At 36.7% G+C, this 18,003-nt stretch overlaps 1 protein-coding gene across 5 annotated transcripts in view; it reads right to left on the reverse strand.

Moving 5' to 3' along the window:
• SPOCK3 (SPARC (osteonectin), cwcv and kazal like domains proteoglycan 3) overlaps window positions 1-18,003 on the reverse strand; it is a 252,657-nt gene that overhangs the window by 110,370 nt on the left and 124,284 nt on the right. For 4 of the 5 annotated variants that reach the window (XM_075709123.1, XM_075709126.1, XM_075709125.1 and 1 more), the window contains one exon: window positions 7,975-8,089. The exons of the other annotated variant lie outside the window; for it this stretch is intronic. In XM_075709123.1, the coding sequence (XP_075565238.1) occupies window positions 7,975-8,089 (115 nt within the window). The remainder of the gene's footprint in view (window positions 1-7,974; window positions 8,090-18,003) is intronic. 5 annotated transcript variants of the gene reach the window in all.

Genomic DNA, 18,003 nt, shown 5'->3' on the forward strand with positions numbered 1-18,003 from the left:
AACTTTCACACAATCTGCCCAGAGCAAATCCTTTGTTTTGCTTCTGTTTTTTGGAAGTCTTTTTTTTTGAAATCATAACAAAATGCTGCAGCACCTAAAGATACAGAAAAGCTCCAAAGCTATACTGTTCCTTCTTCTCTGCTTCTTTTCCTTTTTTCTAATCAAATGAGAGCAAAGCTCTATTTGATTCTAATCAGAGCATCTTCCATATCAGTTCTAACAGACTCTCTTTCAAAATTGCTTGGACTACTTAATACAACTACAGATTTGCAATTACAGCTTTTGGGTTGGGGTTTTTTTGTTTTGGTTTTTTGGGGTTTTTTTTGTTTTTTTTTTTTTAATCAAAAACTTAGTGGTAGCAAGTCCAAATTGAAAATCCTCTTTCTTTTATTGTAAAATGAGAGTGATGGTAACATACCTCAAATTCGAAGTATGATGTTTTGGTAATCTGGGATACACATGTCCATACAATATGAACAGGAAAAAACCACATATACATGTGTACATACTTATTTATATGTATGTATGTGCATATATAGAATCATAGAATCATAGAATCATTTAGGTTGGAAAAGACCTTTAAGATCATCCAGTCCAACCATTAACCTACACTACCAAGTCTACTCTAAACCAATTAAGGGTAGAGGAGCAATTTCATGTTTCCTGGCTTGGTGGCTGGATTATTTTTTAGTGAAAGTAAAAACTAGGAATCATTAAGATTGGAAAGGATCTCCAAGATCATCAGTCCAATCATCAACCCAAAACCACCATGTCCACTAAACCATGTCCCAAAGTGCCACATCTACGCATTTTTTGAGTGCTTCCAGGGATGGTGACTCCACCACCTCTCTGGGCAGCCTGTTCCAATGCTTGACCACCCTTTCCGTGAAGCTTTTTTCCTAATATCCAATCTAAATGTCCCCTGCTGCAGCGTGGAGGCCATTTCCTCTCATCCTATCTCTAGCTACTTGGGAGAAGAGACCAAATATGTACACACATGTGTGCAGGTATGTATGCACGTGCATTTTTCTTACCGAATGGGCCTCTCACGTAGTTGGACTTGGTCATTTTTTATGCCTGGGGACACAATCTCAGCCATGCAGTACCACAGCATGGAAAAAGAAGAGGTTTTGGTTTGCTTTCACAGCAGAATCAGCGCTACAGTACTGCAGCACTTGAAATTTACTCTGGGCTTCTGTCAGATCATCTGTAACAGGAAAAGGTTAAACCATCTCACACTTCAGGGCCCAACACTCATCACTTCAAAGCTGAGATGGAACATTTTCCTCATGTTACAATACTAAGGTGAACACACCCAGGGAAGAACTGCTGGTAATCCAGCTCATATAAAAAAGTATTTATGGTTTTCCACATTCTTCAGAAATACTGTAAGAGGGCAGGAGTCCAAGGCAAGATAATGGACTAGATGACCAATGGTTTGAATCAAATCAGCACTTTGAAATATCATTTAACTCAAAACTAAAGGAAGTTGTAATAAGATTAAGTGCTAGCACAAAATCTATCAAACTATCCCATTACTCTACCTTAGTAAATTAGATTAAGTGATATAACATTTTTACCACTATCAGCTTCTGTGAGTCTATAATAAAGAGACACTCTTTAGCATGCTTCAATAGTGAAATCATGGTAACCTGGTAACTGCACCCACAGGCAGAAATTATTAGAAAAATTTTGTTAATGCCTAAATTCAGGTCCTACTCCAGACAAGCTTAGGGGCAGGGAACAATTCTCACTAAACCTAACGTCATGTCATATAACTCTTAAGAAACAGCAGAGGAAACATTTTACCCAGAGAGCATCCATCACTCTTTCCTTACTTCTTAAAATAGTGAATTTTGTATCATTAGGCCCTCTATACTGCTCACCTCCTACCCAGCTTAACATTGATAGAGGTCCAGTCTGCACACTTCTCTGGAACCTGCCTTGTGGAGTGCTAATATAAAACCAACAATTATAATTTTTTGTTTCTTTGTTTTAACTTAGTTAAACATTTAGTTGTTATGACTCTCTACCCATGTCTAGTGAATTCTTGTCATTTTCCAGGTAAATCACAATCTGTAACTGAAATGCTTTTACCATTAAGTCACCTCTCCTACCTTAACCTTTAACAAAATGGGTTATTTTTTTTAGAATTGCTAGTCTCATCAGAATCTACTGCTTAGTTAATATTTATTGGGAATCAGTTACTCATAAAGAAGATCCAAAAAGCTGCACACCTCTATGACAAGGCACTTCTATGCTTCTTATGAACACCTTCCCTACGTTATTAAAATGACATAGGCATAGGCTGCTTCCATAAAGAAGAAAAAACAACCCAAAAAACCAGTATAATAATTCCCTAGAGATTTCATGAAATAAAAACTAGATCTGGGATACCTGAATTGTGTTACAGTTGCTTCCTCCTCTGAAACCTAAGAATAAATTATTGGAGAGGGCGAGAAATCCAATAAAAAGAAAAAGTGAGGTCCTTACACAAGTAATAGATGTCAGTCTTTAAAAAATTCAGTTCCATCTTAACATGCCATGGATATAACATGGCAGAGACAAGTGCAATCTATTTCTCCCCTAGAAGGGAACTGTTGTGTTGATCTGCACATTTTACATAAACAAACATAAAAAGCTTAGCAGGATCTTCACAATGGGGGCAGGGGACATTAATGTATGGTGGGAAATTCATAAAAGAGACAGATCTACATTTACCTAGAAAATTGCAAATGCATTTAATGCATTGATTAATTTAACGCATCCAAGCATTGATTGATTTAATATATCAAATCAATTTTACGCAGTACATTTCTTTTATTTATGGAAGAAGAAAAAGACCCTGTTTTATCAGATTCCACTAGGATCTATCAGTACAAGGTTAGTCAGTAGGTTCTAATACATCAAAGACACTCAGATTTACCCCGGCCAAAACTGTCTTGCAATTTCCTCCTTTCCAGAGCTTATACACAAAACATATCTAAACATTACTGAGCAAGTCATCACTTCACCAGTTTCTTGCAGTAAGCAGTTGAATCTTGGAATGGCCTGCCTAATGACAGGATCTCAACTGAATTAACCTAATTTGTAAATTTGGCTGCTGCAGCTGGTTTGAGATAAAAGCAGAGAGAAACATTTGAAGTAGATAGATGCTTCCCCCCCCCCCCCGCTCCGCTTTCTTGCATCTTTAAGCATTAAGCTTAAATGTTTTTGTTTTGACAACCATGCAGTACCAAAACAGTAAAAGTAATCCAACTGAAACCACAGGTGCTATCCCATGTTATGTCTACATTAAAATTCTCTGCTAGGTCGCAACCCTGCCCCACTTTTTCAAGTTTTCTAGAGTCCTGCTCTTCACCTGCAGCCAACCTACTTGCTTAGAACTTCACCTATACACTGCTTATTTTCATACAGTAGCCTATGATTCACAGGATGGTATTCTTAGAGTAATTTACATGATGTGTTATTTCATATTATAATTGTCTGTTTCAAATCTAAGATGAAGTTAACAGACTATTTATCAGGACCTGCAAATCTATGATAGCTCGGTTGCTGGACTAACTTTTCAACTTTTCTGCGCCTGTTTATCTACTAGTTTTCCATGGCCTTAATGAGTTCCTACATGTTGTGGTGTCACAACAAATTATTTCTTTCTTTCTTTACTCAAAGTGGCAACCAGAAGTATGTGAAGATTTAAGGATTTATCTTTACCACCTGCTGCTCTGCGTATACAAAGAGCACACATTCCATTGCAGGTATTTTGAAATATCCATTACCACCTACAGCCCTCCTCCTTTGACTCACCCTGTTCTATTTCCTGTCCAGTTCTCTTCTGGCTGAATATTCACAAAGCTTTCTTCCTCTTCCCCATGCTCACAGGGGTGAACCCATAGTTCCCACAGATTCTCAGTACTGCAGATGCAAATAATTAAATCTCCTGAAAGTGAAGTGACTGAAAACTAAAACTGAAAACAAATTTCTGGTAGTATGATGAATATCCCGCTTGTCACCGTAACATTCGCATCACTGTATCACAGTATTGGCAATACCATATTCCAATATTCATCATCATCATAGAATGCTTTGGGTTGGAAGGGACCTTGAGAGATCATCTAGCCCACAAGTTGTATTTGTAACTGAATGAGGTATACTCCAAAGCATTTCATTATTGCATGTACAGACACTTTACAGGTTTCCCCTCCCCTGCCCCATAAAGCCTATCACTTAACCAATAAATATAAATTGGAACACACAAAGGAATAGTAAAACACCATTTAGGCAAAAGGAAAAGTTAATGTCAATCTCCAGAGTTTCAAAGAACCAATGAAAAATTCTATTTTACACCAGACTTTTAATTATTTGTTTATCACGCATTCTAGTGCAGGCAGCTACTCGCTTCCCACAGCAATCCCCATGGAAGTACTTGGATAAATAACACTAATATATATCCTGCATGTTTTCCCCTCTTAAAGTACTTCCTCTTTCTTTCACAGGACACAGCTAAGGGCACAGCACACAGAACACAGCTTCCAATACAGTTATAGCCAGAGATGCAAATACAATCACCTGCTATCAACAGAAATCTGACACCTCTAACCATGCCCCCATACTTTCTAAAGCTCTGGTACTCCAAACTACTCTCATGACTGGTGAACTGCAACACTAGTTTCACCTTTCTGTCAAATACTGGTCAGTCTTTCCACGACAGTACATGAAGGAAGGTCTTGCATCAGGATGCTGTGGCACTGTAGAAGCATGCTAGAAGAGGATTTGCCATCTTGGCACTCTCCCCAAAAAGGAAACAAGCCCTGTGTGCAGTACCTCAAGACCGAGGCGAAACCATAATCTCTGCTTCCACGGAAACTGAAGAAATAGCAAAACCATAGGCTTGCCTGATCCACACCACCATGAAAAGGACACTGAGAGGCAGTAGCTGGTTTTGAAACCATGCAAAGGCAAGCACACTGCAGCAAGAGCACAGTGCTGAGATCCCCAAGCTAATACAAGTTTTAATACTTCTGAAAGCACAGGTAGAATCATCACATCAGTAGAGTGTACTGTCACATTAACTAATCCTGTTGGACCATGTCATATCACATCACTAACAGCATTGCAGATGGCTGGGATACCCACCTATCACATGTTTCACTATGTAGTACTGAGGTACCCTCAGTAATCCATACAGGGCTACAACAGTTTGGAAATTGTACTGTACAGATAACAACACCCAGGACAGCATGGACTGAATAACAGAATGTCCATGCCTAAGTGTTTTTTCTGCAAGTCAATTTCTAACAAAACAATGAAAGAAATTATTAATGTGATTTCTCCATTTCATACATTTATCAGCCTTCAGTTATTAGCAACCTCTCTGTCTATGCTACTACCTCAAAGAGTGACAAAGGCTGCTTGGAAATGCTGCTTCTAGGAACAGAGAATTTAACTGTAAATCTGAGAATTTCAAACTTGATGATACTCCAGACTAATCTGTTCAGCTACAACAGTGTATTTCAGGCTTGTTTCCCTGGGGCAGTCCAAAGGTGCCCATAAACCTTTTATTTATCTTGGAAGTATACAGCGTCTCCTCTTCCCTGACTGTCTCTTGGGGATAGTCTTCGCCACCGTATCAGTTCACATGCTTAAAACTACTTTCCCTGTGCTAGAGTCTTGGGAGTAATCTCTAGAACATCTATGATCTATACATCAAATATGTCCAAATGGATATCTATGGGCAAGTCCCAGTAGAGTTCCCAGTAATCCATGAAAAAGGTCTCAGCTATTTTTCCAGAAGATATTCCCAACTGCCTTTTCTTAAAAAAAAAAAAAAAAAAAAAAAATTATGCAAATTATCAAATCTTTGAGTAACACCACATGCACACAGAAAAGTTAGAAAGGGAAAATTATTGGGATGAAATTTCATGAAGATTTATTCCCAACAGATTGAATACACAAAACTGATACATTAGAAATGGATACAAGTAGATAACATAACCTGACAGTTGATAATATAATCTTTCTTATCTAATTTTTACCAATACTTATATAAAGGAGTGGACTAGTCCTTTGTGAACTTGGAAAAATGTTGAAAATAAATGTATTTATTTTCTGTTGAAAATAAATCTGCAAATTGTAGGTATCAGTGAAGGAATAAAATCTTGGGCTAAAGACATTAATAGATGTGAAGAGACCAGCAGACACGACTGCTTGTGAATATGCTATTCATACTCTTATCCCACCATACTACAGAAAGGTCAGAGACTGCAAGAAGAAAACTTCTTTAGAAAGAAAGCGCAAAGCAATTGATTTCTCCTTGAACCTGGTAATCTGGGGGAACAGGGATATCTAAGCTTGGGAAATCCCTGTCCTCGCTCAGGACAGGTAGATAGAGAATTGCTTCATACAGCCTGTAAGACTAGACTTCCAGTGCTTATTACAACCACCAAGTTGCTGCCATTCCAAAGTTTCCCAATATGAGATTGTATTATATTCAGACAAGCTTTGCGTCTTAAAATAACACCTTTCTAAAAGTGTGCCAGGGACTGTGGGAGGAATAATACAGGTATGAAGGCAGGTATCAATACATTTATTAATTCAACCACTGTATGCGGCTTCATCTAGTCTAAAAATGTTTTCAGTCCTTACTTGCTGCATGTACACTTGGAGATGTCATTTTTTCACTGTTTTCAATAATGTGTGTAATACCTCCCAGAAATTTCAAATGATTGCATTGTCTTTTCACAGTAGACACTGACATATTCTCCTGACAGTTCACCGGCAGTTGAAATTAGCCTACCTAGCTTTGCCTGCTAATAATTCTATTATATAATACTTTATCAAACCAAAATGTCTAGCTCTACACTGAGATTGTTTCATTTAAACAGTGTAACTCTACAAACAATGTAGAGCTTTTTTAATTAACCACAGCTGCAGACTGAGGATAGTTTAAACTTTTCCTTTCACTATGTACTATCTTGCTTGCTTGAAAAGCTACAGATGGGTGTATTTAAACATAACTAGACACTCAGAAGAACACTCCTTGTATCATTCACAAAACTGTACTGGCTCTCTAAAAAACATGAAATGATTCTCTTACATCAGACAAGAAAGTCTCTATTTAAGTCTCTATTTTCCTTAGCTCTTTTTAGCCCCTACTGAGTAATGCACTTCAACACACACACACAGTTATTTCCATCATGTTATTGAAGTTTAGCCTTTCTACTATGCTCCATTTCCCACAATGAAGTGGGGGAAAAAAAAAAAATCCCCAGTCAAATGTGAAACTTGACTCCATCCCGAGCAAACAACAATCTCATGACTCAATGAAGTGTATGGTTCAGCCCCCTACATACTCACTTTCTGCCCCAGATAAAGCCACAGAAGTACATTAATATTTTGCCACTCTAAGACCTACATAAATTGAGCATGTGGAACTGTTCTCCCAAATAAAGGTAAACATAAAGATCATCTACATTCGGATTCTGGAATAACTTTATCATGTATTTGTTCCTTATATTTAACCAGTCCAGACTACAAAGAAAATTGGACTGCACAGAAGAAGAGAAAAAAAAAAAAGGGGGGGGGGGGGTGTAACCGTACACTTTAACAGGCAGTTTTGAGTTCTCTAGCTTCATATAAGAAGTGATGAAGTCAAAGTAATGTACAGCAGCAGGACATTATCACAACTGTTACAGTCAGTCATTTGGTATTGGCATGGTTGGTATTTCTTTAAATGTATTTGTATCAGCAGCTCGTGATATTTAAATATGTACACCCTCTAGTTTACCAGCCTATCAAAAAAATCAAATATTAAACATTCTAATCAAATTATGCATACATAATTACTTATAAAATCCACTCCTACTGTGCTCATATGTTGTTAAATAACTAAACTAATTATAGCCTATTTATGGTTTACAGTCTGTTACAAACACTATAAAAAAAGTCTATAGGATTAACTTTTAAAGTATTTACCTGTGTGTAAGCCTTCGGTGACTAATGCAAACAGCAGTTTGTTGATCCTGCGCAACACAGACCTTATGGCGACTACATTTCATCTTTAAACATGGATCTTTAGCCGGATCTAAAGCTAAAAATAATTTTAGAAAATTGTTAACAATTATCTAGAAACATGCAATTAAGAAAAGAAACACACCACACATAAAACCTACCAAGTACGTGGAGGGGGTTTGGCCTGCTGCTTGTACAGGATTATGGCCTGAAAGGCACTGATTTTCACCAGGATAAAATGCAGTACACTCAATGATAATGCAAGATGAAGCTGTGCAAAATTCCTTGCCAAGGAAAATGGATCTTCCTGAAACATGTATACTTCTATATATTCTCATACAATACCACTGTTTTTTATTTATAAAAATACTAAAGTACCCTATCCAACTCTCTCCTGGTCAACATTTGTAACAAAGGCAATCAAAGGCTCCTAGTTTTTACTGTAGCTGAAAACACCTTCTTATTATTAGAATTTGCTTAGGACTTTTCAGAAGTCCGCATACCCATTATGCCATTCGGAGCACCAAATTACCAAAGAAAACAATTTTGAATTGGCTTCTGTTGTCTACAGTTCTCCATTTCAGTCATGCCGCTTCTAAACAGAATTAGGTTTGTGATTTTTATAGCTCAGAAGCCATCGCATTTCTGAAATCACAATAAAACCGTAAGCCAAAAAAACCCCATACTTTTACTCAATCCGTTTTTTGTCATTCCTACTATGAAATAACAACATTTACATTGCACAGTAATAATTCAGTAAGACATAAATAGTGATGTCGTGGTCCATGAGCAAATTAACTCAGAGAAGAGGAAAGCCATCCATTGGCTAAAGGCAGTTGTCATGTAGCTAAGAAAGCACCCACCACCACATCCTTTAAACAATTGTCATTTTCTCACTGTAATCCCCAAATACTGGTATTTCTGCCTTGAAAGTAGTTTCCTTTTTCTGCTTACTAAGACACAGCCAGATTCTTCTGACTCAACATTAAGTGGTGAATAATGACACTGCCTGAATTTCCTGAGAAATTGTAACTCAGATGAGAATTTACTAAAAGAAGAAGTATACTAAGATATACTATAGACAAGTGATTTGTATGACTCCATCCTTAAATTCAATATTCTAGGTCTCCTATTTCTGCTTTGTGGGTTTTTTTGTAGCTGGTCCTTTAGTCATTAATCCACACTCATCTTTGAACTACACCTTGAACTACAAATACTAATTTCTAGCTATAATACTGGAAGAGCCAAATTATCCTGTTTGTTACTCATTATTAAATTTGTATAGCATATTTCTTGAGTAGCCATGCCTACATGATAATACAGAAAAGTTTCTGCCTATTTATGCTCTTACAAGAAACAATCGACTTCTCCCTTCTCTGATATCCATGGTGTCTTTCAGGGAGATCTAAATATTCCAAAACTATTTTTTTTTCCCCCTATAAGTATCTTTTTTTTTTTTTGTAAAGCTTAACACTCCTTAAAAAAACAAACAAAAAAAACCACCCAAACAACCCACCCGAATAAGTTAAACACCAAAGCCTAACTTAGAGACACTACTGAAAATCCTAAATCACAAAATCAAGCAAGAAAGCTATGAACAACTAGAATTAATTTTTCCTGTGTTCATCTTCACTTTAGCATATAACTGAAGACTGGATGGTAATATTTCAGAAATGCTCCTTCCACCTGTTTTTCACATTTTCTTATAAAATATATATTTGTATATGCATTTTCTGAAAGGAAAGTTATGTTTCTTCTATTCTTCATGATCGAAAGTAAACTTTTAACCACACCTCCATTTAAGCTGTCAGATGACATTAACATAAGGCTGACTAACAACATACCCAGGAAACAAGAACAGGCCAATCATTAGTTACGGTTTTGACACATGACTTTGTGGTGCTAAGTATGATTAAATATAGTCTAAGCAGTGACTTTTCTAGTTTTATTTCCTTCTTAACAATATATTCAGCTGTGCAAAATATATACATCATATTACCAACGAAGCAGAAAAGCAATGGAATCATTAATATAATAATAATTCAATGCAGACTGAAAAGAAATATTTTGCTAATTACAGCATAAGACATATGGCAAAGATGCATTCCTCTTCCAGGTATTTTTATTTATTTCTATAGCAAACCAGACATAAATCCACAATGAGTCATCGGGAATAAGTCTGATTACAACTCTAAACAAGTGGGAAGCAAATGCAGCAAAAAATGACTGAACTAAGATAACAGAATTGGAGTAAAAATTAACAAGAGCGTGTTCAGTATCCTTCTCCAATATACTTTAGATTTTTAGAATCCACGTCAAATACTTTCTCTGCTTAAAGTCAGGCAGAATGTATTGTCAGCCCCTAGAAAGCATGAACAGATTATCACTTATTGTACTGGTCCAAGTACCTCTTCCCAGAATGCTCCCTGATGGAGACACTAACATAGCAATACTGGAATATGATATTGGTGTATCTTCAGATAACTGTTTTACAAAACTGAATAGGCTAATGGAATAAAAATACATGAACAAGAGAAATCCGGAATCACATAAGGATGCTGAGTTCAGTATCAAGTAGAAAACATGTTTCAGGGAAAGGTTGAATGGAGGATATCATGTAACCTCCCATTCCCATTGAAATGGTTATTTCTTTTCCTGAGTTCTTGGGACTCTGAGGGTGTGTTTTGACAATTCTATCAAAATTTAGTAAGCCATAGCATATCTTTTTAGCAATGTTACAGGTAGAACCCAACTATACAATGGAGAGATGGTACTAGCACACTTTGCCTCTACGACAACATAAAGATGGGTATCAAACTAGGGAAGACATCTAGTTCATTGCTGGAATCAGAATGACTTCACTCCTAGAAAAGAAATCCAGGGGCCAGAGTTGAAGATTCAAAAAAAAAACCAAACCAACCCAAAAAACCCACCCCACCAAAAAAAACAACAACAACAAAAAAGCACTGCACACACACACCACACATCGCCCCAAAAAACCCCACATGTGCAAGTAAATGAAAACATGTCAAGATTTAAAAAAACAAAACAAAACAAACAAAACCCCAATGGAAGTCCAAGAGATGTACCTAGGAAATCAAATTAGACAATGGCTTTGAACGCCTACGTGATGACAGAAAGACGTGCTGTTGACAGTACTTTCAGAACGAAAACTATTGGGAAGAAAGAGAGACTGTAAGAATGCTGCATTAGGTTCCTTATGTATTTAACAGGCACTTTCCACCAAAGAGAAACCCAATTGTTTAGAATTCTGTGTTAAAAAAATATGTTTCTGTGCAGCATTGATTCACAGGTTGCACCTTTTATATGAAAGGTAAAGATAGGTATTCATTGGTGAGAACCTAATGTTAGAAATGAGTTGTGCAAGACAACCGAGTATCTGCAAGGCACCCCCTTCCTGGCCCTCTGCCGATACCAAACTCGGCTGTGTTCTGTCCATTTTTCTCCTCTATGAATTTTCTTTCAAGAAAATATAACAGCCTACAAAAAGGAAAGACTTATCCATAAATCTGACTAACTGGTAATTTTAGGGTCAGGGTTTGTTTTATAAACAAAAGTACTGAACAAAACATGTGTGTGTGTGCACGCACACACCTCTGTATTTATAAGAGATATAAGACTTCATCTTGGAAGCTTTGTCCAGCTGCAGAGAAATTAAGAATTTTAAGAATTTTGACACCATCTCTACCAATTAGACATTGAAAAATATACCAGTGAGTTCCTGAACTTCTCAGAGGTATTTCTTTATAGCTAACAATTGACAGGAGAGTCTGAGTGAGAGACCTGATTTGGACATTTCTGAAGTGAACCATTTCCTGGGCTAGACTGGACCCTCTCCCATCAAAGGTTTACATATACCACATGGACTGGAAGCCAGGACACATAATCAGTTCTGTAGTCTATCCAAACCTTACAGTACCAATTTAATCTTCCAGTATTTGCTGACTCAGTGGTTATCATGCCCCGCATGAAACTCTTGATCACCTCAGGTGTGGCATACATTCATTACATAGCAAGAATGGCTATAGCAGAGTTAGTACAGGGACTACTACGTAAGCAAAGTGAGTAAGCCAGCAGAGGCGCAGGTGCCAAAATCACAAGACCATCTTTGGATTCAAAGGCATGTTCAACACTCATGGTCTTGCCATCGACATTAACTCACATTATCACTCAGTGACCTGCTGGACTTCTTGTTCTCTGTCAGATATGAACCCTATACAGAAGTCTTTTTTCCTCATCTTATGTGTGATACATGGCCTCACCTTTTCGAATACTTTTTTGTGAAAATTTCTCAGTTACTGAACCAGTTTTAGTGAAGCAGAAGCCACAGAAGAATGTATGACCTTGGATGCATTTTTTGAAAAGTTGCAGTATGTTACAACAGCAAGGGAGAGACCAAATAAATCACTGATAGAAAAATATGGATTTTTGGCATGTGAAAAAGTCAGCTACCTGAAGGGTCAATGTCTGCCTGGACTGACACTGTAGCTTAGCAAGCTAGGGGATAAAATACAGAAAGAAACGTTGCCAGAAACTGAAATGTGAAAAGCAGTGCAAGTCGTTTTTTTTTTTTTTCCCCTTTCAATACTACATGCTGTAGTCAACCCTATACTATGAAGTATATAGGATCTAAATGTTATGAATCTACTTTGCACAATCTCACATTTTTAATTTTTAACCTGCTTTTTAAAAATGGTAAACTTCTGGCTTGCATTAGTGATTTTCTCAGCTTTGAAACGACTAAAAAAAAAATTAGATATTTACAAAAGCATGGAAATGGCTTGCCTTCTTTTTAAACCTGTTTTACTACATACCTGGAACAGACAAATGGACAATTTTCATGGAAAATGAAGGCTAACCTGCCAGAAAAACATTTCCAAAACTGCAGTCTGAAGTTTTTCATGCTGGGGAAGAACCGGACTCCCCTTATAATATATTTCCCTAAAATAGTATCAAATGTTGTGTTAATTAAATTTCAAGAAGCAGAAAGATATCATTGTCACAAAAAGTATTAAAAAGTATAAAATGCTTTGTAACATCTACTATTTATCTAAAAACTTACATTATAAATTAAAAATAATTTGCTCTCTGCTGAAAAATTATGGAACAGAATTAGGATCAACTGGTGACTTTTATAGGTGGATATGGATTTGTTATTCTCACATGCTAGGGAAGCAATTAATATTTAAAAAATTGATTCAATTGTTACTAATGGATCTATTTATTTAGAATTCAAATTTGGAAAAGCAATTCAGCAAAGCTTCCCATCATCTCTTCTGTAAGTTAATTTACAGCTAGCACTCCCAGAAAGTGACATTAGCCAGAACATCTTTTTTATTGGGAATATAATAGGAAATCAAGATTAGCAAGACATAGCATAGGAATCCTCTTAACAGGAGCTCTATGGCAGAAACCAGAGTAAATTACCATTATTTTACAATCTGCTGAATACATTCTGACATGTTCCTAATTTTCCATTCCCAGTAAAGTGAAAGGGGGGAAAAAGGTTAAGAACAAAGGTTTCAGACTTAAAGTCTGTTTCCCTCCTCGAAAGTCTGTGATTCATTTCTGATGGGCAAAATAAGAACCAGGTAGATGTTTTGCTTTACTACACTTACCAAAACTTAAGCTATGTTTTGAGTAGCCCATGAGCAGTTTAATTCCTCTAGTTTAAAAGGCAGGTCTGACTGCCTACAAAGTTTTCACATTTGACAATGGGGGGAGAAAAATATAAATTATCTAAAAGTTTTAACTAAACTATCAATAATTAGGTCAAATGCCTAGGTTACAACCCTAGGCAGACAGACACCTAGAAGGGAATGACTCCTACTGCCTGCTTTGATAAACCACACAATTCCTGAAGATACCTAAAGACCATCAGTGTCTTTACTTCTCTGTTTTGAAAGATGATGATTTCTCACCTCGTAAAGCAGAATTTCTCACTGAGAAACATGTGGGGTCTAGAAAGATGAGGAGAATCCCAGCACCACAATTTCCAGAAACAGTAGGGAGGAAAGCAAGGCAGAACACATAAACACTTAGCTGATATTGTCGGCTAACACGGAATCCAGATAAATGTTTAATTGCAGTTAACAGTGATAGTGGGGGGTTTTTTTGCCTCAATTGTGCAGTGATTGGCACCCAAAATTTGCATAAATGCATATAAGCCCTCCTCAGTCACAGATGGTTTGAATCCACACTGCTGTGGATTCATAGCAAGACATCCCTGTCTTGCTATGCAACATACCTACTGCGAATAAACACCTTTTAACTTCAACCAGAAAATGAATCATTGTGCAGCTAACAATCTGAGATTCATGAATAAAAATGAGAGAATAAACAAGAAATAGTCTACCTCAGTAACATGCTGGGGACATTCTGAAAAAGAAGAATCTCAAATTATTGTTTCCTCTCCTAGGGACTATATTTGCTATTTAAGATTCACTATAGAACATGAAAAGTAGAATGGGTAGCTACAGCTGGACGTTCACAAGAGGAATCTTCCCGTGTTTGTTCTATCTGGCCACATGAATCCACAACTTCAGTAAGAAGGATAGAGAGCAGTTTTTCCTGTAGGTGGCCAAGCAAGTAAGCAGGAGTTTAGATTCAAACCCCTGAATGTTATGGGCTGTCTAGAAGTCTGGTTTCTAACTTGTGAGCAAATACTTCAACAATTAAGGTGGCTATGTGCATGGAAGTTGCTTCTACCCAAGAAAAAGCACTCTCACAAGTGCTCAGGAGTCTCCATACTTGATGAATTGAGGGCAACTGTGTAAAGCCTCTTATCAGGCTTCTGTTAGATGCGTTGCTGCTCCTAGCATTTCATATTACTAAGCTCTGGTACATTAGCACTGAGTGTCAAGTTGCCCTGCAATGGTTGCAGTTATGGTAGATAACGTTCTGATAAGCAAAGAAACATCTAGTACTTAGAACCATCTGACACAAAATAAAGTAGTGCCATATTTCCCTTTAGCTCACTGCTGCAATTAAAGTTTCAAAAAAGTGTACATAAAAATGCATTTATACTGACTCATAATATGGTACCTGCTATTCTGGGTACTGTTAATGTAAGCTAAAATGATTGCTAAAAAAAATAAAATAAAAGCTGGCAGTCTCTACTCTTCCTCTGAAACAAACACACTAAAGCTTGGTCTCTTCTTCACAGTTTCAAAATACTTCACTCATTCTTTCTCCACTCCCTTTAAAATAATCATCTTCACTGAGCCACACATTTTTTAGTCATCCGTGCAGAACTGTAAGCCTTATTTATATGTCCTAATCCACCCCTGTATTCTAGCTCACAGAAAAGTAGGTATTTGTGTCCTGGAGAAGGGAGACTGCATGGGACATGTTCCATCAACAGCTTCTTTTCTGTTGTAGTCTCCAACTGAGAAACTTTACTGTCAGCAACCTCAACAACATGATACGAGGGGTGAGAAAGTTTTTCAAGTGGGCAGATTCCAGGATGAATAGCTAGGACAGATAATTTATATCACAAAAACATATCTGTGTGGGTGGGTGTACCTGTGTGACTAAATGTGTGTAGAACAGCTAGTAAGCATCTGTCCCCCAATTCTTTTTTTTGAACATAACTGTTTAATAATCATACTTAAGAGTATTTTACTGCTGACTGCCAAATAACTGGTGTATCATTTAAGGACATCCTGATTTTCTTCTAAATGCCTTTCTATTCTCTAAATCTCTAAAATCATCAAAAATGTAATCTCTTGGGACAACTTTGGCCCCAGTTCCACATTGATGGCCTACACACTTCATCTCAAATTCAAACAGCGTGCTTAGCAAAATCCACTGATGCACTCCACAATCTTTCAGCATTGAGGTAACCAATATGCATTAGATTTCTCATCTATGAAACAGAGATGTTGCAACTCTTCATATACTGATTAAATGTTTTGGTACTTTTACTATTAAACTCTCACTTGAAATCTTTAGAAATTAACAGATATTACACTACCATAGGCTGTAGCTTTCCTAACAGAGCTTTTACCTGAACAAAGGTTATATTTAATCCTACTTATTTAGTCAGGTTTCAGGCAAGGGTGTGAGCATGGCTGGATAAGTGGGGGGGAAATATGAAATCTAAAGCTTTCCTATCAAGATTTTAAGAGCAATTACTGACTCCAAAGTTCTCAAACATTGGGTGCTTACCTTCAGACTTTCAAAAGACATTTGAGCAGTCTACTACTATGATTAGTAGTACCATTTAAAAAACAAACTGATCCCCACCAAAAACCAAACCAAACCAAAAACCACACACACTCTTTTGGCCCTCAAAAGGTAAGGCACCCCAAAATCCCTACTTAACTTGACAACCTTTGCCCAGGCCCACAGCCTGAAGTGACTGCATTTTTTCTTTTTTCAATGGTTAGCAGTAATGGTTTCGTAATTTCTAAATTATAAGAAATTCTCCCCCTCACAAATATCTGAGCTATGCTTCAAAAACATTCCCATAATTTTGTGTTCTCTCTTTTGGGCATTCCTTGAAAGTTTACAAGAGAATAGCTTACCCATAGCTCAAAAGTTGATGTAAAAGAGAAAAGTCCACAAAGTAAAAGTCAAATGCCACCCTTCCTTATACCCGTGCAAATTTAGAAAAAGATCCTATTTATTTAAATTGCCAAATAATGGAGTTACTTTGGACTCAGACTGGTGTAACTGACAACAAAATTAAGACAATTCTACCCAATTTCTTCTATATACAAGAAGAAATTCTTAAATATTCTGCAAAAATATCCAAAACAGCTATGACTAGTAGAAATGCATTTGCATACCTGGCTGGCATCCTTTAAGATTTCAGCAGCTTTAGTGAAGCACCTTTTTTTAAAAATCACAACATCCACTTCATTGACTTGGCAGCAAGAAATAACACCTTAAGACTACCTGAAAGTTCACAATAGTAATGTATCACTGGCAAACAGTTAAGCATTATATTATCTTTTGCTAAATACACTAAATCATGTTTTAGAGACATGCTGTCTGCATCAGAACTGACTTCTGGGTTCTCCAACTCAGACAATCGGGGAAAGAAGCATCTGCATACCTATAAGAGCAGAGAGGCACCGTCTTGAAACTTCTCCCGCCTATTATGTCACATGTCAAGATGATTACTCGTGCAAAACAACATGCTATAAGATGTATTTTAATTATTCCAGTCCCTTGGAGAACTGGTCAATTTCTGTATTTAATTATGTAGTTTTATGTTAATATAAAGATGGCATTTTAACCAGATTTTTTTTTTTTTGACTGTAATGCACTTCAGCTTTTAATTTTTTAAACTAACTGAATCAGAATCCAGTAGACGATTCATATAAAGTATCTAATACATCAGCAATATACATATATATGTATTTTGAAGAAGCCTAGGGTAACAAAAATAATCAGGAAATGTAATTGTGATAAAAGTGAATGAAGATCTCCACATGAAATATGTTCTGTAAATAAGTCCCAAAAGTTGAAATCACATCTTGCATCACAATATACAGAGCACATTAATTTTTGAGTCAGTTAAGCTTTTGTATACAACCTGGCTCAGACAAACCATCTATGAAAGGTTCTTTGAGCTTAAAGTACTGAAATGAAAGGGAAACCTCAAATGCTTCAGTTTTCTAGTATTTAAAGATATTGCAGTGTTACAAGCTAACAACCACAAAAATACCAAACCTGTAAAAATTTCAAGTACTGCTGGCCATGCAGATTCTGACATGAGAGGTCAAGTGGTTTCTTAAACTTTCACAGATGATAAATAATAGCACAATTTCTGTTAATTACATAAGAACTTCAGGCACAATCCTGAAATCCTATCATTCTCTCACAATCCTGCCCATCAAAATGCAAGAACAATGCAGAGGTTACTAACAAGAATTTTACATGCCAATGCCATACTGCAACTTATCTGTCCTGGGATGTATGTTCCTTACACACTGTGTATTAAAAATAAGTAAAGAGTTATGA

This window comes from Pelecanus crispus, chromosome 4, assembly GCF_030463565.1.
Source record: "Pelecanus crispus isolate bPelCri1 chromosome 4, bPelCri1.pri, whole genome shotgun sequence".
Lineage (NCBI taxonomy): Eukaryota > Metazoa > Chordata > Aves > Pelecaniformes > Pelecanidae > Pelecanus > Pelecanus crispus.